Consider the following 22,190-nt stretch of genomic DNA (forward strand, 5'->3'; position numbering starts at 1 on the left):
ATTGTCATATACTGTATGTAAAGCTACATACACAAAATGTGTTCTGTATTTAACCCCTCCCCGAGGAGCAGTGGGCAGCCACACAGTAGCACCTCGAGAGCAGTTCCATTTTTAGTAGCCGTTATGCCGCCTCGTATCGCCTCTGACGTGTTTCTGACCCAATGTGACGCAGCAGTTTGACAAAACAAATGATTATCACCTTAAACGCACTAGTCCTGTAGTTAGAAGAGGAGAGGAGGAGCAGAAAGGGACTTAGCAGCTTAACACTCCGGTGAGTGTTTGAAACAGCTGACTGACTCCGCTGCTGCCGCACAAACACACACTGAGGCAGTGTTTGACTCAATAACTGCTTAAATATCCATGTGTTTTATTGTAATGTGCAGTTTTTTGGCTGAAAACAAAAACAAGAGTGTGTGGATAGCAAAAGAAAATCACGATGGTAATAAAGCTGTGGCGTGAAGTCAGCGTCTACAGACACGCCCACTCATGCATATACATGAAGGCCCCAAAACAGCCTGTTTTTAGAAGCGTCATTAAAATGACTTTTCAGAGGCTAAAACTCTGGAAAACAGGGAAAATAAACCTTAAATATATGTTGTTGGGGTTCTTAAAACAAATGGAGATGTGTGAAAAATATACTGAACATTTAAAAAACGTGTTGTTTGTCTAATAAAAAAAAAGGTGCAGAAACCGTTAGAGAGAAAAATTCCTTTAATCAGTGAGAAATGAAACATGAACAGCTCATGAAACAAATGTGTCTGAAATCTCTTTTTTACGCTACATCCAGCACTTTGAAATCCTTTCAGAATAAAATCAAACGCAGAGCCTCAAAGGTTCGTCTTTTTTCTGCGATGTGAGGAAAACAATGTGACGCTTTAAAGTTCAACATTTGGACGAAAGGATAGATTTTTATCCTTTTCTACTTTTATTTTTTATCGCCTAAACATTTACGGCAGCAGGTGAAGCAAAAACAAGTAAAGAAAGGAATGTTTGCACAGTTTAAATTAAAGTGAAAGCGTCAAACTAACTTTTTAAAAAAAAAAAAAAACGACGTGGTGATTCAGCATTTTTATAAGGTGAGAACAACTCGTCATTTTTGGTTTGTGGATCCTTTGAAACAAAAAACAAAGAAACTGAGAAAGCAAACCCTCCCCCTCACCTTTAACTCTTCAACCTAAACCACAATAAAAAAAATTGACTTTGTGATGAAAAACACACTAAATGTTTCTTTAGAAAAAACAAACCGTTGGAACGACTGAGTTGCTGAAAACAAAGTTGAACGGAACCAAAAGGAACAAATATTTGTGATGGATGAGTTTCAGATGAGTGATAAAAACCAGTGACATTAATATAAAGCAGTGAAGCTGCTTCATAAATAAACTTCACATGGTGGGATGTCACAGCTCCACGTATTTTTAGCTCCAGCGTCTTCAGATGGAAGCTGATTGTTTTCCTGCGTTGGGAATGAAAGGCTGCACATGTCCAGGAATCATCAGCTTCTCCAGTTCACAGTTTGGAAATCCAAAGTTCAAAACCAGTTCAGACGGGTTCTGGTGAGGCCGCTTTGACGGTTTTTGGTCTTTGGACAGAGTTTAAACTCCAGCTCAGTCCGTTCAGAGTTCACAGAGTCACGGGAACGTTCCGTCACAGACCGGAAGCTTCAGCAGGAGAGAAACGTCCGTTCACCTGAGGGAGAAAAATCACAGGAAACAGAAAAAGCCTTTAAACAATGATAAACAGTTTAATATGTTTGTTCCTGTACCAAAAAATAATAACATGAAAAACACAGAGAAAAGTAGGTGAAAATGTTCAATCTTTTTAAATTTAATGATAATTTAATGAATTCTAAATCAATTAATTAAATGATTTTAAATGGAATTTCAAACTCCAGATGCTACATTAGTTTTATTTCAATCATATTTATTATCTTAATGCAAAAGCCATAAACTGAACACAACAGTTGCAAACTATGTATAATTATATCATCCCTATCCATCCATCCATCTTCATACCGGCTTATTCCCGTTTAACAGGGTCGCGGGGGTCTGCCGGTGCCAACCTCCGGCTCTCATGGGGCGCTGGGCGGGGGTACACCCTGGACAGGGCGCCAGTTATATCATCCCTATTTAAACTAAATTCTAAAATACATTACAATTCATATGATGTGTTGTTGTACGACAGCGTATTAGGGCCACATTAAAATAAAAAAAATAATCTGGGCACTACGAGATTAAAGTCATAATATTTTGTGAATAAAGTCGTAATATTTTGTGAATAAAGTCATAATATTTCGTAAATAAAGTTGTAATATTTTGAGAATAAAGTTGTATTTTTAGGAGAATAAAGTCATATTTTAATAAAGTTGTAATTCTATGAGAATAACATTTTTATAAAATATGGCTTTATTCTCATAAAATTAAGAGTTTATTCTCAAAATAGTCTTATTTTTTCTCGTAGTGTCAGATTTCTTTTTATTTTAAGGTTTCCGTCGTATTGTTGCAATAGTAATCCCGTATACAGTATATATATATATATATAACAATTATTTACATTATACTACCTTATTACCACAATGCGTTATACAATATCTTTTAATTATTATTTTTTTTAATAATAACAGCTTGAATAACGGCTTTCAATTATTTACAAAAAATGTATAGAATTACAGAATATCATAAATATGATAATTAAATCATTGGTGCTTCATCATAACGGAAAATCTTTGACTTTTAGACTGTGTGTATGTATGTGTGTGTGTGTGTGTGTGTGTGTGTGTGTGTGTGTGTGTGTGTGTTTCATGTCACATTTCCACTCGTTTCCACTCGATCTAATCTCTCAGCTGTGAGTTTCTCACGCTGCTTATTTAAACTTGAGCTGATTGGATCTTTTTCCACTGAAATTATTCCTTTCAGCAGTGATACCACGTGTGTGTGTGTGCGTGTGTGTCAGTGATCGCATGGAACTCACACACAATAAATCCTTATGTACCAACACTTTGACGCCTCATTACGTAATGACCTAATATTCAACAGAATATATTCACTGATGTTTGTATGAATTCAAGGCACAAAGGCATTAATTACATTGTTTAACTAGTAATTAATGGTTGGATCTATGAAGGTCATTGATATTTAGTTCAGACTGCTTGGTTGTATTCTCCTGTTAGGTCTTCAACATAATCAATGATTCAAATCAGCAAAAGTCGTGAATATATTGAAGAATAAATTAAGATAAGTTCAGGAAAATCAGTAAACGTGGATCCACCGTGTGCAGCGGTCCATGTTGTGCCTGGCTCTAACCCATAGTCAGGATCACTGAAGTATGTTGGCTGTTTCACAGGAAACACAATCTGCTTAATCGGCTGCCATCAAAAAAATGCAAGATGTGTGTTTACACCGTGTTTGTGGTAGTGAGACACACACCAGACAAACACGTTCATGTTTGATTGAACAAAGTGAAAACATCATCACATCATTCACAACTTTTTCTAACGGTCCAGATAAGAGAAACATTTTCCTCGTCTGGAAGTCTTTGAGTTCCATGTAATGTATTATATTACACATGGGAAATGTGCTGAATTCCTCCAAGAATGTGGCACCAAACCAGGTCTTAAACAATCCCACAGTGCCTGAAACCTTTGTGAACCCAAAGCACCAAACCCAAGTACCTGAACTCAATCTGAACACAGATGGGTTCAACAGCCAAAAGGAAGTGTGGCCAGTATGACAAAGATGAGAGCAAAGTCTTGACCAAATGACCAGCTTTGGTGCAGAAAGACTTGAAAACATGTTCTACATGATAAACCGTACGCAGCAAAGACCAGAAAACTCTACAAGGACCTAAAGTCCCTGGCCTGTCGGTTCAAACCAGCTGACAGGGAAAAGAAATACTGCCCTAAAGCACCCAAGGGCACCACACAGTATGTTCCAGAAAAGATCAGCAACCTCAGTCTGGATTACTACAGCAACTTCAGTGGACATGGATGTAGACATGGTGGCCAAGTCACCAGAGGCCGAGGTCCCCAGGCTACTACCAATCCGGACAATTATGGATGACCTGACAATAACCACCAGATTAGTACGATGATACTGATGGCTGTTGAAAGGCCTGGAGAAGCTTATCTAACGGGAACAATGAGTTTTAGGGTGTGTTCACACCGATGAATCCTTGAGCTGTTAAAACACAGAGAGGCTAGTTTGTTCGGAAAGTTTGAACAAACAAACATATTCTAGATCGATTGTTTCTGCCGGTCTCAAGGCGTTTCCAATCAAAGTCTAGAACAATTAAATGCGCTGTGAACACAAAAACAGGAAGTATCAGAGATGATGTAGAGCGCACTGTAATGTGAATGGTCAAGAAGAAGTGGCGATGGCGCAAAACAGTTCACTAAAACCACCAAAAAGGATGGCAACTTGTTGTTCCACTGCTGAATGCTGTGAAAGAACAAAGGGAGAAGGCAGAAGTTTGTGTACACTCTTTGCACTTGCTTTGACCCATAGATAACAGCCTCCTCTTGTGGTCATCTGGAAGTCTTTGAGTTCCATGTATTACACATGGAGAATGTGCTGAATTCCTCCAAGATTCTGGCACTAAACTGGGCCTTAAACAATCCCAAACCTCCGTGACCACACAGAACCAAACCAAGGACCTGACATTATCTAAACACAGACGGGTTCAACAGCCAGACAGAAGTGTGGCCAGTATGACAAAGACGAGAGCAAAGTCTTGACCAAATGATCCAAAGGAGACGCCAGTAGACGACTAAAGTGTATAACGACAACAACAATCATGGTCATTGGTGCAGAAGGACTTGAAAACATGCTCTACATGAACAACTGTATGCAGCAAAGACCAGACAACTCTGCAAGTACCTAAAGTCTCTGGCCCGTCGGTTCAAACCAACTGACGGGGAAAAGAAAGGCCGCCCTAAAGCACCAGTATGTTCTAGAGAAGATGAAGAACCTTAATCTGGACTACTATGACTTCAGACTGAGAATCACATCTAGGACAGTCACCTCAGACTGGAAAATGGAAAAAATAATGTACTGTTGGTGAGTTTGTTTGCCCTGGTAGGGGACGTGGGGGGAGTGGCCAAGTCACCAAAGGACGAGTCCCCCCGGCTACCACCAATCGGAACAATTATGGATGACCTGATGGTAACCACCAGATCAGTCCCAGGATGCTGATGGTTGATGAAAGGCCTGGAGAAGCTCATCTAATGGACACAGATGAGTTTAAGGGTGTGTTCACACCAACGGATCCTAGAGCTGTAAAATGCTGAGGGATTTCCAATCCATTTCAATTCAATCCAACTTTATTTATAAAGCACTTTAAAAACCCAGGAAGAGGGGGACAAAGGGCTGTACAAAAGTGCATACACCATAAGACAAAACAATACAAAATATAAAATAACAGTGTACATAAAATCAATGCAATTAAAAACCATACGCCAAAGTAAAAAGATGTGTTTTTGAAAAAGATTTAAAAAGTGATGAAGCCTCTCTGATATAAAGTGGCAGTGCATTCCATAGCTTCTGCTACGCCTCTGACCTTTTTTCTGCTGTCTGGCACACTTAGCAGTCACTGGTCAGCTAATTTAAGTGCCAGACCAGGGACATAGGGGTGAAGAAGGTCTGCCAGGTACTTAGGTGTGAGGCCATTCAATGATTTAAAAACAAATAAAAGGAGTTTAAAATCAAAGAAAAGTACAGTGCTCAGGACAGGGAAATGTGCTCAAATTCCCTTGTGCCAGGGATGAGATGATACTAATCCCCACATACAGCGAGTTACGGTAGTCCAGTCGAGAGGTGATAAAAGCGTGGATCACTGTCTAAAAATGTTGCTGAGTAAGCATGGGTTTGATTTTGGCCAGTTGCCGTAAATAAAAAAAGCTTGATTTGACAACAGCTAAACTTTAGAATATAATACAATCAGAACCTTTAATCATAAATGTGACTCTTCTCAAAATAACCACTTTTGATATCTTTGTCACACAATATCTCAATGTCACCATCAGTGAACTTTTTTTAAATCTGTAAAATATTCACTGGATGCTTCTCTGGTGACGTGTGCAATGGTTGTTGTTGTTGTTGTTATTATTATTATTTTTGTATGAAGCCAACATTACTGTAGCCCTGCACATCATTGTTCTTCCTTAAGTCTCTAAATAAGTGAAACAATGAAAAACATCGTCTAGAAAATACAATTACAGAATATTAAATAATCATTTAATATACATTTCAATAAATAAGTGCATCCCATGTTCCCATGTTGACTCTGAGCTTTATTCTGTCTGTTGTCTGTGGAAGTGATGGGTCTAGACCAGATGATGGAAACTCATGGTTTTAATGTCCAGGGAGGGGCGTGTCCACTCTGCATGGACTTAAAGAAGAAGAAATAAAAGAAGAGTTAGATATTGTCATTACATTTGATGTTCATCAAAAGAAAAACTGAAAGTGATTGAGATAAATATACTCTATCTCTCTCTCTCTCTCTCTCTCACACACACAAAGTTTAAACAAACACAAATAATCTGTCCTAAACTGTTTCACGCATTAAAAGCATCTATTTAATCTTATATTAATGTACACAAAGACTAGCTCCACAAAAGCATTTATTGATCCAGAAATTAAACTGATCTTACCTTTATAGGCTCAGTTTCCTTCTTTGTTTTCAAATCCCTTTGAACCTCCATTCATGGTGGTTTTTATTGTCAGAGAGAGTCTTCATTTTCAATAAATCCACCGTTATTTGGTCTGTTTTTAATCTCTCTCTTTCTTTCTCACTCACTTGGTTCTCTCTCTGTTCCTCGTGTCGATTTCAAAAAAACAAAATCTTTAATGTTTCTATCACGTGTGAGTAAAATCAAATTTACCGACACTGGCTGTAAAGTGCAACTTCTTATCTTCCATAAACTGATGGTATTTCTCTGATAGAGCAAATATGAGCAGAGTTACGGTCATTTCAATTACCGTGTTGTGTTCAGGGGCCCTGGGAAACCCAGTCCGTTCACATAATCCAGCAGTGAAAAGAGCACGTGTCTGGGTAAATCTGGACGTATAGTTACCCTACGCAACAGATGATATGAAATTAACAGTCGCTTAATGGTGACGTAACGCCATATGTGTGTCGTAAATGAACGTGATGACGTGTTTCTCTGTGGGAACCGAGTTGAGCTGGTGATCACGTCCGTTCTCCCGTGCCAGAAGAGGGACAGGGAGGGGGCGGTTCCTGCTGTGAGTTTGGAACGGCCCGAGCTGGCAGTATGAGTACACTCTTAGTTCTCAATGAGAAACAATACAAGAAAATCTGAAAATAGAGACTTTAACATATCGATACATGTGAGGATGGAGAGGTTTCTGACATTTTTACATGTTATGTTCAGAGAATGAATCCATGCATGTGTGGCTGGGTGATTTCTGGCGCTCTCACCCGCGTGTCGTACTCCAGAACAAACGGAGGAATGTCAATCTCCTCAGGTTTAATGCAGGAGAAAAGCTGCTGCAGGTTGTCCAGGTAACGCACCTTCTCCTTCACTCCAGACACGCTGAAGGTGGTGAAGAACCATGTGGAAACCTACGAAAAACAAAGAGTCATCAGTTCTGATTTTATTTTTAAGATAATCAATCATATCACTTTTCTAATACAACATCAAAGCTGAAATCATCCTAATGATGCTTTAACAAGCACTTTCAACGTCTGGATCGTTGAACCAAACAAAAAAGTGTTTGAAATAGACAGACACTCAAGATGTTTGTTTCTTCATCAAACACAAAGTATTTACACAGTTTGAAGCATGTAAACACAAACTAAACTTAAACCAGTTTGTGGATGATTTCCACGAAAAAAACTTTGGCTCTGCTGTGTGTGTGTGTGTGTGTGTGTGTGTGTGTGTGTGTGTGTGTGTGTCAGTCATGTTAGATTAGCACAGCGTGCATAGAGAAATGGCAGGTGAAGCCAAAAGATGTGCTGAAAAGAAAACACACAAACGTAAAGCTGTGAAGAAAAGCAGGTTATTCAGTTTGAAGGAAATGCAGCAGATCAGGGTTTGGGCATCAAAGGATGTTGTAATGACTTGTTTTAACTAATGTTGCATCAATTATTTTTTTTTTTTTTACATATGGCTCATTCCATGTCATTTCACAAATGACCCACGCACTCCTGACATTTTACCAATTATTCAAAAGGCACACTGTACTGTACATTTTTTTAGTTTCATCGGATAAACCCTTTTTAAGATATGGCCTATTTAGTGAGGAGGGTATGCATTGATTTTCATGGGTTCTTATTTTTTCTTCCATTTTCAGCTTGTAATATCTCATGAACCACATAAGAAACTGAAATATGATATAGTAACACAGCTCCACCTACTCTCTCAGAATAAACAAAAACATCTGCTATACATTCTATCTGGTGGACATTTAAGACCAAAGGATGTCCTGAAAATGTGTTGAAATTCTAGTATAAACAAACACAATTGTTTGTCCATTGTTGACAGACATATGAAGAATAGATCTGTTCCTGTCAAAGTGAAATGACTACATTAGACAGGAACAGAACCCGTTCTCATCTTTCTGGCTGTTGAACGAGAATGATGAGAATTGTCAGTCTGTGCAGCGGCTGTTTCATATGTCTGCCTTTTTTCTTTTACTTTTAAACGTCATTGGTTTTTCTAATGAAAGATGTTTTGATATTGAACAATATGTCCAACTCAAAAGGAAATGCCTCTTCTTTCACAGCTTTTGTTTGACAGTCTGTGCAGTAGCTGTTTCATATTCCTTTCAAATGACATCAGTTGTATGTCATCTTTTGTCATCTTTTAAATTGATTATGTTTTATTTCCTGGGAAACTTTGAGTTACACATAAAGCAGACATTACTGTCTGATATTATAGAGAAAGCAAAACACAGACTGACCAATTTGGTTCATATTTCTGCAACAAACAAACTAATAAGCAACTTTTATCACAGAAATGTGATTGTTTGATACGAGAGCTACATTATCAACATTTGCGTCAGAATTTAGAAAAAAGACCAGAGTATTAACACAGGATTTTGTGACGTTTCCTGTCATTGTTTTCTGTTTATTTCTTGTATTTTAAGAGTAATTTTGAGTTATTGTTGCTGTTTTGTTTATTTTGCTGTCATTTTGTTTATTTTGCTGTCATTTTTGGTGTTTTTGTTGTTGTTTTTGTGTTTCTGGAGTTATTTTTTTTCTGTTGTTCTCATTATGTGTGTGTTTTATTTTGTGTATTCTTATTGTGGTTTCTGGAGGAATCGTATGTCTTTAGTTGCCATTTTGTGTGTTTTTAAAGTTAATTTCTATATTTTTGCTGTTGTCTTGTGCATTTTCCTCTAATTTTGGTGTTTTTGGATTCTTGTGTATTTGCTTTGGACAGAATTAGACCACCAAACCAGCGGCCCAAGTCTGGTGTAAAGAATCAAATAAGGTTAAAAAAAAAAAGGCACATTTATCTTACCTTAGAGCGAAAGGTTGGATGTACAAAGTAAAAGGCCTTTAAGTTCTTTTTGAACCTGTAATGCACAGAAGAGAAATGCTCAGGAGGAAAAATAATAATAATAATAATAATAAACTGTTTTTATATCACACTTATTTTAACTAAGCTATCATAAGTTTGACAAAACAATAAAAAGGTACAAGTAATAGAGATGGCTGACATATGAAGAATTTAAAAGTAAATACAAGCAAAGGACCGTGAAAAATGTAATTTATGCTCAGATTTCATTTCAATTAAATAAAACCAAAAGATTTCTAGGACTGTGTTTTACTCTGGAGGGGGGAAATCCAAGATGACATCAGTGTTGTCGTGATAAACTCTTTAGGAAACTTTTTTGACACATCCAGTGAAAGTACAGAAGCTCTGTGGGTTTCAGTGGCCTTTAAAACTGAGAATCATCAGCATCAAACTGATAAGACACACCATGATTCAGTATTAAAAAAGTAGAAAGAGAAAATGATGTGGGCCAAACAAAGAGCCCTGTGGCACGCTGTTTAAAGCTATGAGCAGAACCCCACCCAACTCTCCAGGCGTTTAAAAGCAGATCCTGGTTGATCGTGTTAAATGCTGTGCTTTAATCCAAAATAACTATCATTTCACTTTTACCTTTGTCAGCATGAAGCAGCAGATCAGTATTAAGAAAGATCTCAAACATATTTAAACTCATTACAAAGGTTATTAATATTCTTAAGTTAAGGCCAGCTTAGATTTACAGTAAATATGTATTCATTCAGTGACCGTGGGTCATGGTTTGGTTTCATCAGCAGAGGTTGGTGCAGAGGAAAGAGGTCAAAAATAACTAAATAAAGAGAATAGTTTCTTTTTTAATCCAGTCAGGGTGACACCTGTGGAACGGGAATCAAAACCATTCTCCGTTTGATATTGGTACTTGAATTAAAGTTATTTACCCTCAACATGTTTTGGTGTTTTTCACCAAAAAAAATTACAATTTTTAGAGATAAAGAAACAAAGTAAATGAGTACAAATTAGAACCAAATCCTCAATGAAAGAACATTTGACTTGCAGCTGTTTAACTGGAATAAATGACGTTTCTGATGCAAAAATAAATAAACTTCTCCACATCTTTTCTGGTGTTTGTGGCAGTCTGTGCAGCAGCTGTTTATTCTTCCTTACATACAGTATCAGTGTTAATAATGTTGTTTTGATGGCATCTCTTCATGTGATGGATGAGGAATCTTTAACACGTTTTCCCTCTTCTGGGAATCTTTGCGTTCCTGGTATTGCTGATGGTAAATGTGCGTTCCTCTGTGACTCACATGGCTCAATAGTTAAAATTAGACATGACACGGTTTACAATGCTGCCTCTCAGCTTTAAGGGCACAAGTTCAAATCCAGGCCTCAGCAAATTAAATATCACTATTAGAGCTAGGAAAGACTAATCACACACTTCTCTTTTTCATCATTAATTCTGTCTGATTTATTTTTTATTCTGGCAGAGCGGCAAAGAAAGAAGGTATTTGATGTGTTATATTTGTTTTCATAAGAGCTGAACAACATCCTCCTGGAAGTTTGGCTTGAACTATTTCATCATCAGAAGTCAACGTGAATCTGCAGCATTTTACCGTATGTTAAAGATGCCCATGTTACGCTAAATTAACTTTTCTGTGCTTTAAACATGATAAAGTGTTATTATGGCTTCATACACATGCACAAAGTGTTTTTTTCATTGATTCCCTAAATCATTAGTTAGAAGGTGACTTGCTCCTTTCTTATTGCAGGGTGAGCCCAAACACCTTTGATGACGTGTTCCCACTTTGATGACAAATTTAACGCGGCACTGAGCTGGAGAAGCCACGCCTCCAGGAAGCTCTCTGCCGTGATTGACATGTAAAGAGACACACCCACAAAGGTGAGCATTTCAGCGTCCTTCACGCAGTGCTACGTCTGCATTTTAACAGTCTATGTATGTACCGGTGAACGCCCCACCCTCACGCTCTGTCTCTTGTTTATAAAGCAGCATGAGCTCAACTCCAGAGTGGGTGGACTGCAAACATCCCTCTGTATTAAATCTGCACCCTCGCTGCGCACTCGGCTCTCCTTCACCCTCCATGGCCAAAATAACACGCACAAAAAAAAAAAAAAAAAACACGCAGTGATTACTCAGCTGCTGCTGCGCGATTAATTAAAACTGTGACAGACGCAGACTTTTGTCCATGTTGGTCACAGAGATTCAACTATTTTCATACTATGTCCAATGTAATGTCACTGTTTGATCCACTACAGAGTGAAACAAGCTGTCATATGCAGATGAGGATGGAACACAAACTGTTCCCACACATATTTTAATGAGGCTCAGCTCAGGTCACTTTAAACTATTTCTATTTAAATGTGCTTGTGTGGCATTTTGCATCAGCACATTTTATCCTTCTGGTCAGACTTTATAGAGTTAAAAAATATCGAGATTTATATAATATATATAATTTTGAGAAGTAATATCAAAATAAAGCCTAAATCATATTCATATACACAATAGGAGATTAAACAGCAGCAACAGTAATATCAAAGGTAAAAGTACAAGTAATAGTGACTAAAGTACTAAGACTAAAAGCCAGAATTAGGTTCATGCATCAACACAAACTGGCTCCTATAACTGTAGTAATAATAATCTCAATGCAAAAGTATTAGAAACTTATTACTTTATTTTGAAGCTTAAAGCACCAAAATAACAATTTTAAGAGTCGATAGTTTCCAAATGTTTATGTTGCAGACATGGGCAACTCGTGGCCTGGGGGTGCAGCCCCCAAAGTAAACGCATTAATGGCTCCAAAAACACACAAAATGACAGAAAAATACACAAAAGATAACAAAAATACACAAAACAACTCCAAAATTAATTTAAATGAGAGCAAGCTTTACAAAATGACTCCTAAACTCCTAAAACACAAATAAATTGATAAAAAATATACAATGTGGCCCTCAGATCAGTCCATCACGTGTGTCACTATGATATAATTACAATAATCACCTAATTTTAAGTGCATTAATAGGCATTAGTACATATTTTTTCAGTAATCTAATGACTAACCCTTACGTGCAACACATTTAAACACTTAATGGTCATTATTTGTCTGCATTAATGGAGATACATCATTAAATGGTTGGATTCCCTCTGAGGAAACAAGCAAATTTTACAATTAAAACTAAAAACTAGAGCTTCAAACATTAACATTTATTAAAACACAAATATTAATTGGCAGGCAGAAGGCGAACCATTGAATGATTTACTGAGGGCGGGTCAATAGTTTGTAGAACTATTGTGAGAATAATAATTAGCTTTACACCGAGAACAAAGCATTCTGGGTTTATTCAGCAAAGTGAACTTTAATACGAGAAGTGAAAGAGGAAGGACCACTGATTCATACTTTTCATACATCAACGAGAGAAGTATTTCACTTTCCTGACTTCATCTTTCACCGTGTCATTTAAACGTCATCAGAATAAAACCAGAAACAACAAACAGAGGAGACTCAGTGACCAATCACAGAGGAGAGGAAATGACCAATCACAGAAGAGAGAGGCTGCTTTCACATCACCATAGTCCTGGACTTGGTCTGATCATCTGATCATCTTCATTAATTAGGCTTGTTTTCATTTAAAATCTCTAAACTCACAGGAAAACTTCTGCAATATCCAGCAAATGAAATGTTTTAACACAGAGATAAACGACTTTTATCACAGCAGGGCCACAAAAATGTCATCATCTGATCCGAGGGCCACGTTATCAACATTCCTGTCAGCATTTACATTCATGATCAAACTGAGCATTAACAAAGCATTTTATGATCGAGAGGTTGGGGGTTCGATCCCAGTCTATACCGGTCTACAGTATGTGTCCTTGGGCAAGACACTGAACCCCAAGTTCCTCCCAGTGGTTGACTAGCGCCTTGCATGGCAGTTCTGTCCCATTGGTGTGTGAATGTGAGAGTGAATGAGCAGATATGTAAAGCACTTTGTGACCTCTGTCTGTGAAAGGTGTTATAGAAAAAAACGTTACTTACTTACTTATTATAATGTTTCCTGTCATTTTCCCCTGTTTTTGTTGGAATTCTGTGTGTTTTTAGAGTCATTTTGTGCATTTTTCTGTAATTTTGTGGACCAATCTGAGCATTAACAAGGAAACAACAACGTGTTCTCTTGCTTTCATTTTGTGTATTATTATTTCATAGTTTTTTGGATTCATTTAGTGTATTTTTGCTGTAGTTTTGTGTGTTTTTGGAGTCATTCTGTGTTTTTGTGTGCGTTATGAGTCATTTTGGGTATTTTTGTCATCATTTTGTATGTTTTTATTTTATTTTTGTATGCTTTCATTTTTATTTTGTGATTTCATAATCATTTTGTATAATTTACTGTAATTTTGTATGTCTCTGGAGTCCTTTTGTGTGGTTTTTTTGTTGTTGAGTCAGTTTGTGTATTATTGAGGTTTTGTGCTTTTCTTTGTTATTTTGGTGTTTTTGTTGTCATTTTGTGAATCGATCTGAGCATTACCAGGAAACAACAATGAGTGTGTGTGTTCCGTTTTCATTTTGTGCATTATTCAGTTATATAGTATGTTTTTTGGATACATTTGGTGTTTTCTTCTGTCATTTTGGTGTTTTTGTTGTAATTTTGTGTGTTTTTAGAGTCATTTTGTGTATTTTTCTGTCATTTTGTGAATCAATCTGAGCATTAACAAGAAAACAACAACGTGTTCTCTTGTTTTCATTTTGTGTATTATTATTTCATAGTTTTTTTGGATGCATTTAGTATATTTTGGCTGTCATTTTATGTGTTTTTGGAGTCATTCTGTGTGTTTTTGTGTGTGTTATGAGTAATTTTGTGTATTTTTTTTTTATCTTTGTAGTTGTCTTGTGAGTTTGAGTAATTTTGTTTCAACTTTGGATATTTGTTTTTGCTGTTTTTGTATGTTTTTATTGTTGTTTTGTGTATTTTTGTTGTTCTTTTGTATATTTTACAGCAATTTTTTACGTCTCTGGAGGCTTTTTGTGTGTGTTTTTTTGTTGGTGTCCTTTTGTAGTGTAAAGACTGTAGTCGGACATGATTACGCCTGATCTGCTCGACATGGTGAAAGAAACGAGCGATGTTCGAGATGCTCGTTATCTCTTCCTCCACTGTTTTTACATGTTTGGAAGATCACATTACGACAAACAGGCAAGCGTTAATGTTGAGCATTAAAAGGAAAGTAAAAGTAAGTTTGAATGAAGTATAAAAATGTCATTATAGAGTGTGAAATTGATCTTTTTTGAAAATGTTTTGATGCTTTTCAAAATAGGACTGTGCATTGTCATGATCTGACAATATGATTCACATGTCTCGATGAGATATATCTTGATACTAAACAATACGAAATACGTAGCAATATAAATTATTACAAATTTCACCTTTAAAAGTACAAAATGGTATGAATTACAATTTATTTAATTTTTTTTTTATTTAAAAATGCGAGAATAAGTAAATGTTAGCTAACTGTAATTTAAGTACTAATATAAAAAAAAAAGTGATATGTTTAGCAAACTGTCAAATCACATTTTTCAAAAGTTTAACACTAGCATGACCAGAGTGGTGTCATTTGACACCTATACCTTTAATGTCCAAGCTGGTGTCAGATGGCGGGTGTGAACAACTCAGCTTGTGACCATTGTTATGTTACTGAGGCCACTACTCCCCCCTCAGCTAGGGTGGGGGGGGGTGGCTAGGTAGGTTTCAGGACACAAAGACCTTTTGTAATCTCCTTTGTGTTTCCCATACAGCAGCTACATAGAGGTTGCAACTTATATTTCAACTTTTGCAACAGAAAGTAGTAGGTAGTAATAGTGAGACGGCAACAGTTTGTTTGCATTCTTGGTGAAATTTATTTAATAGAGATTTTGTGAACAATTCTGGCACTGCCACACCTCCTTTATGCATTTGCCACATGCAAACTTGTCACAATACATACAACGCTTGGTGGCACGGATTTTCCTGCAGCAACACTTCACCTGGCACAATGCCCTTTTCCCCACATCACGTGTGGGTGGTTGTTGCTGAAGGTTTTGCTCATTCACCTCCTTGGCTGCCATATGAGACCGGGCAAGCTCATTTGCAAGCTCCAGCAAGAAGTCCACCCTTCTCTCCTTGACCCCAGTGCATGCCTGATAAAGCACATGTGCGTTCAGCGCTGCAATGTCAATCATGTTGTAAAACACAGCGACTGGCCAACGCCGTGTTCCTGAACGCACAGTGTACTTTCGAACCATCTGGTCCATGACATCCACACCGCATTTCATGCTGTTGTAGTCGGTGACTGTGTTCGGCTTTTTTTTCCGAGTAGCCTCAGTCTCCACCACGCTGTGCACGCTACTGAGGAGGCAGACAGTCTTCTTTCGTTTGGGCACATAAACAGTCAGTGTGGCACCAGAGGTTGAAAACACTTGTGTGCTGAATTCCTCACGGGCCAAATTCTTTTTAGCTGAATCTGGAAGCTACCGGCGAATCTTATTGACTGTGCCAAGGAGGGTGGTCTTCCGGCTGTGCAGTCGACGTGCTAGTGACAATGAAGTGAAAAAATTGTCGGTTGTAACAGTTCTTCCTTTGTCCATAAACGGTTCCATAAGCTTCATCACCACATTTTCAGACAATCTCTCCCCAGGTGGACGACTGGGGTCTTTGCCAAGATATGGGATGATTTTGCACACATACTTGGATTTAAGGTCACATGCCAAACAGAACTTGATACCAAACTTGTCCGGCTTCGTTGCAATGTATTGCAAGAAACAGCAGCGAGTCTTAGTTGGAAAAAGTTGCTCATCTATGGTGATGTGCCTGCCTGGGTTGTACGAAGTGATGCAGTTGGCAACAAAAGACCCCCAAACGTCAGAGATTGCAGCAAACCGGTCAGTCGCAACTCGTTCACCGCGTGTGTCCTTGTCGTCGAAGCGTAGATGCTGCATGATGTCCTTGAAACGGTTTCGAGCCATAATCCTGTTGATCAGGGGCGGTCCCAGTTTTGCTGACCATGCGTCATGCAGCGATGGAAGGCGGACAATCCCCCACAGAAGCAGGATGGCAATGAACGCCATTAGTTTAGGTATGGCCATGAACCAGTTCTCATGTTGTGTCTGGAGTGCATGCTGGACAGTCCACTCCTGAATGGTCCGAAGCATTTCCAGAGTTATGAAGCAGAAGAAACTCTGTAAGCGACTCGTCACCTTTCTTCTGGCCAAAGCAGTTGGCTCTCCATCTGTGACGTGACCTTCAATTGGGCTGTGATGGAGAGGCCTTCCGACCTGTTCTTCACGCCACACTGTGCCGTCTTTTGCCGTCTCTGTCAGCCACTCGTGTGTCTCCAGGCGACCTCTCTTTTCTGAAGGTGGCGAATCCTCCTCATGTATAGGGTGATCATATTTTTGAGATGTGATTAATGAAACATTAAAAACACAACTGCCATAATCAGCAAACAAAAAAAAGGATGTTTAGAAAATCTTACCGGAAGAAATTTCAGAGTCAGAACTCAGCTGAAGGGATATTTCTTCTCCATCGGAGTCACAGGGTTTGGCGTCATTTAGGATCATCTCCAAAGCCTGCTGAGAGCTGTAAACTTTTGACATCCTTGCTTCTCAGTCGCCAGAGTCAGTGAAATATCTGCCCTGAGTTGGCTATTTTTTCACCTTGAGGTGATAAGCCTTTTCAAACTTTCACTATGGTTCAGTACTTCCGCATTGGGTCAAAGGTCAGGAGGGATAATGTCAGCATAACTGATGGTGTAAACAGAGATTGAGATTGTTTTTCCCTGTTGAAGCATTGATTCTTTGTGCATCTTGTGCACTTTCTTCAAATTTGTAAAATAATAGCTTAATAAAATAATTCATGGACCTGGTTAGTGAATGGTGGACCTCGTGAATTTACCTTTTTAAAGTGAGAACTCAAACAGTCCTTTTCACACTCGGAAATCTTGCTTTACCATAAATAGCAACAATACATTTGATTTATAAGCACAAAAACAATAAAGGTAAATAGTGAAAATACAGGAGTAGGAAACAGGAGCTTGGTTGCTTTATTACTGTTTTTCTTTTTCTAATTTTATTTATTGTGGTTTATTAATTGATCACAACACACATGGCTCATATTAATTTGGCCATTCTTATCCAATAATTCCATATAATGTTATTTGGATTAACAAACATCTACCTGGGAGAAACTGGTTTCTCAACACTGGCCATCATTTACACCAACCCCCAAAGTTTGTCACTGCCCAGCTGCACATTCCGATCGAATGGCTTTATTTACATAAGAGAGGTGGCCCACTGAGTTGCAAATGAGTGTCATTTGGCGGCCTCTGGGCAGGGCAACAGGAGTAAGAAAACCTTGGGCATGCTAGTGTTAACTTTTGCTCCTACAACAGATTCTGATTCTGATGATTTTTTTTTTTTAAAGTAAGCACATCTATCAAAGTACTCAGAATGTTTTATGAAAATGAAGTGAAATCAACTTCCAACCCAGGAGGACGTTTAACAAGGTCTGATTGGTTCACTGACACCTAGTGCCTGGTCGTTTATGTTAGCAACATTAAATGGGTTTTCTGTCAATTGATTTGGACATTTTTTTTTAATCGGTATGATTATCGTCCAGTGAAATATTGTGATACATCACGTTAACAATTTTTTCATACACCCTTACTTCAAAATATAAAAGACCAAGAGAAAAACGACATGTCTTAGTCCTGTAAAACACACATGGCAACGCTAAGTTTAGTGGTTAGGATGTAGGTGTGTGTGTGTGTGTGTGTGTGTGTGTGTGTGTGTGTGTGTGTGTCTGTGTGTGTGTGCGTGTGTGCGCTTCATGGACTCACTTGTTGTCCACGATGTTGTAGAGCGTTTTGAGGAAATCTGAGTCCAGATGGTTGTGTTCTGCAGTCAGAGTGTGGAAGTAAACCATCACATATTCCTTCACCGTGATGTGATCCATCACATGGATGAAGTACAGCAGCGCCTACAAGCACACATTATTGTATTATCGATCTACAATTACCACATGTAACCCTAACCCTAGTAGACCTTAAAGGAAGTCACACAGACCACCAGGACAGTATTAATGATCTAAAATAGGGGTGGGCGATATGGGAAAAATATATCACGATTTTTTCTTTGTGAAATCATGATCATGATTTTATCAGGATTTTTTCATTCAAATCATTTAGACTATTTTAAAGTTATTTACCAATAAAACAAACCAAATCACCTACTTAAAATCGTCGCCCGAAACGGAAAAAAGGAATAAAAGATAATTTAGGACAAGGTAATTATATATTTTTTTAATTGTCAGTAAGCAATTCATCAAACTGGTTCCAAGTACAATTAACATCAAACAAAAAGGTTGACATGTACTTATAGTCACACACAGTCTTTTAACTTTGTTTAACTAAAGTAGTGTAGCATTAGCATCACTTGCTACATAACAAGGCTGCATATCTGTCCAGTGATTTCTATTTGTTATTGAGGAAACACACTCATATTAATAAAATCCTACTTTAAGCAGTGTTTGAACGCCTTATTTCACACAGTTTAGACAATCATATCCTTTACTGCCGTGGTTACATTAGGCCTAGGTGATATGGACTAATATTCATATCTTTATATTTTTCCTCAAAATGGCGATAGGTGATATAAACTCCATTTATTATTTTTTTCAATTATTTCATAAGAAAACAATAATGGGTCAAAGTGGAGAAAATGCCACAAAAACCCTTTTATTAATCACTAGCAGCACAACAACAACATTTTGTATCACTTTTGACTTTTTTCTTCATTAAGGCTTAAATGTGATTAAATTGTGTACGTAGTGTTGCTTTTTCAGGGCAGCTCTGAAATCCGTGTATCATTCGTTTTTCATTATGTAACAAAAACATGAAAAATGAATTTGTTTCCAAAACCAAAATGAAAAAATGGAAAACGCCTTGTTTTTGAAATTCAAGCTCTTTTGCTTCGTTACAGAAAACGAACACCTTTATTAGTTTTCTCCATTACCGATTGGCCAACGTGCGTGACCCAGAAGTGAAGCGTTACACATTCTGAGATATCTTTAGCTCTGCAACACTTAGGAGTCTCTAAATCCTCCTAAATGTCCGTGAGGGGGTTCTGTGCCCAACACCAGCTAAAGCAAAAAGGACACGTTTCGGATGCACAGCTGGAAGCAGCGATCTTGTCATGCCGAACTGTCATTAGCATAGCCGTTAGCGTCGGATGAGAGTACACTTCCGGGTCACGTATTTTGGCAAATCGGTGATGGAGAAAATGAATAAAGGTGTTCGTTTTCCGTCTTTCGTTTTCTGTACCGAAGCAAAAAAGCTTCAATTAGAAAAACGTTTTCTGTTTTTTCATTTTGGTTTTGGAAACAAATATCAAATAATGAGTGTTTTTTTTTGGTTTTTCATGTTTTACTTACATAATGAAAAACGAATGAACAGATGATACACGGATTCTCTGAGTTGCTGAAAGTAGTTTTTAAAGTAAATCACATTCATTACACTGTCTCTAATCGATCTTAAAGGATCAAGCCAAGGTCCAACCCACTAGCTTTGATTGACAGGCCGAAGTCATTCTGCTGAAAAACGACATTATGAAATAAAAAAAACCATTGTGGAAATAGATATTTAAGAATAACAAAACATATTTCATAATAATATTACCTTATTGAACAATTTAATGGCCATATTGTATATTTGTCTGTTATTTATCAAAATGGTATTTATTTCAAAATGTTGTTTTTATTTATTTAACAATGACTCTTTTGGGCTTCCATAGTCCTGAGGCAAAATTATTATTTAAAAAATGTATTTACTCGAGCTATTTAACATTAAAATGTATATTTGGTATAAAAAAAAAAGGTCGAACTAAAGCAGCCTTATAATGATATGTGAACAAACATATTTCTGGAGGGTTTATTTGTCTGATAACCTGCAGCGTGCACTTCAAACAGCATCTGATTAACAGTCCAACAGCACATTTGTTTAGAACAAGTGCTAACAATGTGCTGAGTTGGCGATTCTGGCACTCGTGCAAACACAAAAGGTGTCAGATCCAACCGTCAAATAACGTGAATAATGACAAATCTAATGTTTTCCCTTAGTTTTGCTGCACGTAAATGAAAATAAATTCTGAAAATGTTCACAATTATTCGATATTATTAAGAACAAAGGGAAATTTCTAAATACAAAGTATATTAAAACTTCCAGATCCCAAACATTTAATCATAAAACACAATACACATCATGTGTTTCCTGTCATTGTAAGTGAACAACAGTAACAGCCCTGCTTTAAAGCATTTATTTAGAAATATTGACCTTTTCCTGGTCGATGAGGGTCACTGGAATGTTTCGTCCGACCAACACCATCACCGTCCTGCCACACATGTCCACACCTGCAAACACCTCAGCTCATTGAAAAAAGCACAAACTGCCTTTAATTTAAAACTAAGTATATTTTATTGCAAAGCATGCTTTATTCTGAAAATTAAACCAATAATGAAAAACACACACATCCATATTTGTTGTGAAATATAATAAACACTGTAATAGACCATAATACATAGTGTGTGCTTAAAAACAAGTGAATCAATTGTAAAATCAATTCTTTATATGGATTTAACATAAATATTACTGTGTAGAGAAGTTTTAAAGAGAAATAAATTCACCTTTAAAAGGTCAGCATTTAGAATAATGACCAATATTATGTCTTTTTGTTGTCATTTTTTGTTTTTTATGTTGTTTTTGCTTATTTTGGTAGGCGTCTGTGTAATTTTCTGGAGATTTGTATGTTTCTTCTTGTCGATTTGTACATTTTTATGTTGTTTTTGTTGTTGTTTTGTGTATTTTTCTTGTCCTTTTGTGTGTGTTTTTTCTGCAATTTTACAGTTTTACAGTTATTTTGTGTAATTTTGTATGCAACCTTCGGTTGGTTCTGAGCTGAGACTCACATGATCAACATTCATGTCAGCATTTACAATAATGACCAATCTGAGCATTAACACAAGATTAAAAGATTAAAGGCTTTTGTCTGTATTTCTGAGTCAATTAATGTAATTTTCTCTTGTTTTATGGCTTTTTGTTGTCGTATTTTGTGTTTTTCAGTTATTTTTGGTAGTTGTTTCTTGTCGTTTTGTATTTTTGTAGTTGTTTCTTGTCGTTTTGTATTTTTGTAGTTGTTTCTTGTCGTTTTGTATTTTTGTAGTTGTTTTGTGTATTTTTCTTGTGCTTTTGCGTGGTGTTCTCTAATTTTGTAAGTTTTAAAGTAATTTTTAATGTTTTTGGGGTATAATTTTAGGGTTATGTATAGGGTACATGGTACCATATTACCCTATATTTGCAGTTGATTTGTGAATTTTTGTCATTTTGTGCGTTTACTTTGGGGGCTGCTCAAAATTAGACCAAAAGTGGCCAATGTTATTCATGTCGCACTCACCGGTTTGATACAAAGCCTTCAGAGAAGCGATGTCAGACAAATCCTCAGCTCTGGCTCGACACAACCAGCGACCGTAGCTACAGAAACCAGCACAGAATGAGTTCTTATACTTAAGATCACTCGGAGCAAAGAGGAAGAACACATATTAAAGCTTTGAGGTCCTCAACAAAGACGTATGTCATACTAAAGTAGCTTTTATTCATTTCCTATTGTCCTCACAG

At 37.2% G+C, this 22,190-nt stretch overlaps 1 protein-coding gene across 4 annotated transcripts in view; it reads right to left on the reverse strand.

Annotated features, from left to right (window-relative positions):
• Positions 1-693: 693 nt before the first annotated feature.
• gdap2 (ganglioside induced differentiation associated protein 2) overlaps positions 694-22,190 on the reverse strand; it is a 42,531-nt gene continuing 21,034 nt past the window's right edge. Inside the window, exons 9-14 of one of the 4 annotated variants that reach the window (XM_028436774.1) lie at positions 21,970-22,046; positions 20,853-20,929; positions 18,363-18,502; positions 9,479-9,533; positions 7,432-7,575; positions 694-1,686 (exon numbers count right to left, since the gene is read on the reverse strand). In XM_028436774.1, the coding sequence (XP_028292575.1) occupies positions 1,645-1,686; positions 7,432-7,575; positions 9,479-9,533; positions 18,363-18,502; positions 20,853-20,929; positions 21,970-22,046 (535 nt within the window). In that variant the 3' untranslated portion in view covers positions 694-1,644. Of the gene's footprint in view, positions 1,687-7,431; positions 7,576-9,478; positions 9,534-16,254; positions 17,269-18,362; positions 18,503-20,852; positions 20,930-21,969; positions 22,047-22,190 lie in introns of those variants that run through there. The other 3 variants (XR_003672687.1, XR_003672688.1, XM_028436775.1) reach the window with 3 other exon arrangements.

The sequence above is a fragment of the Gouania willdenowi genome, chromosome 21, assembly GCF_900634775.1.
Source record: "Gouania willdenowi chromosome 21, fGouWil2.1, whole genome shotgun sequence".
Taxonomy (NCBI): Eukaryota; Metazoa; Chordata; class Actinopteri; order Blenniiformes; family Gobiesocidae; genus Gouania; species Gouania willdenowi.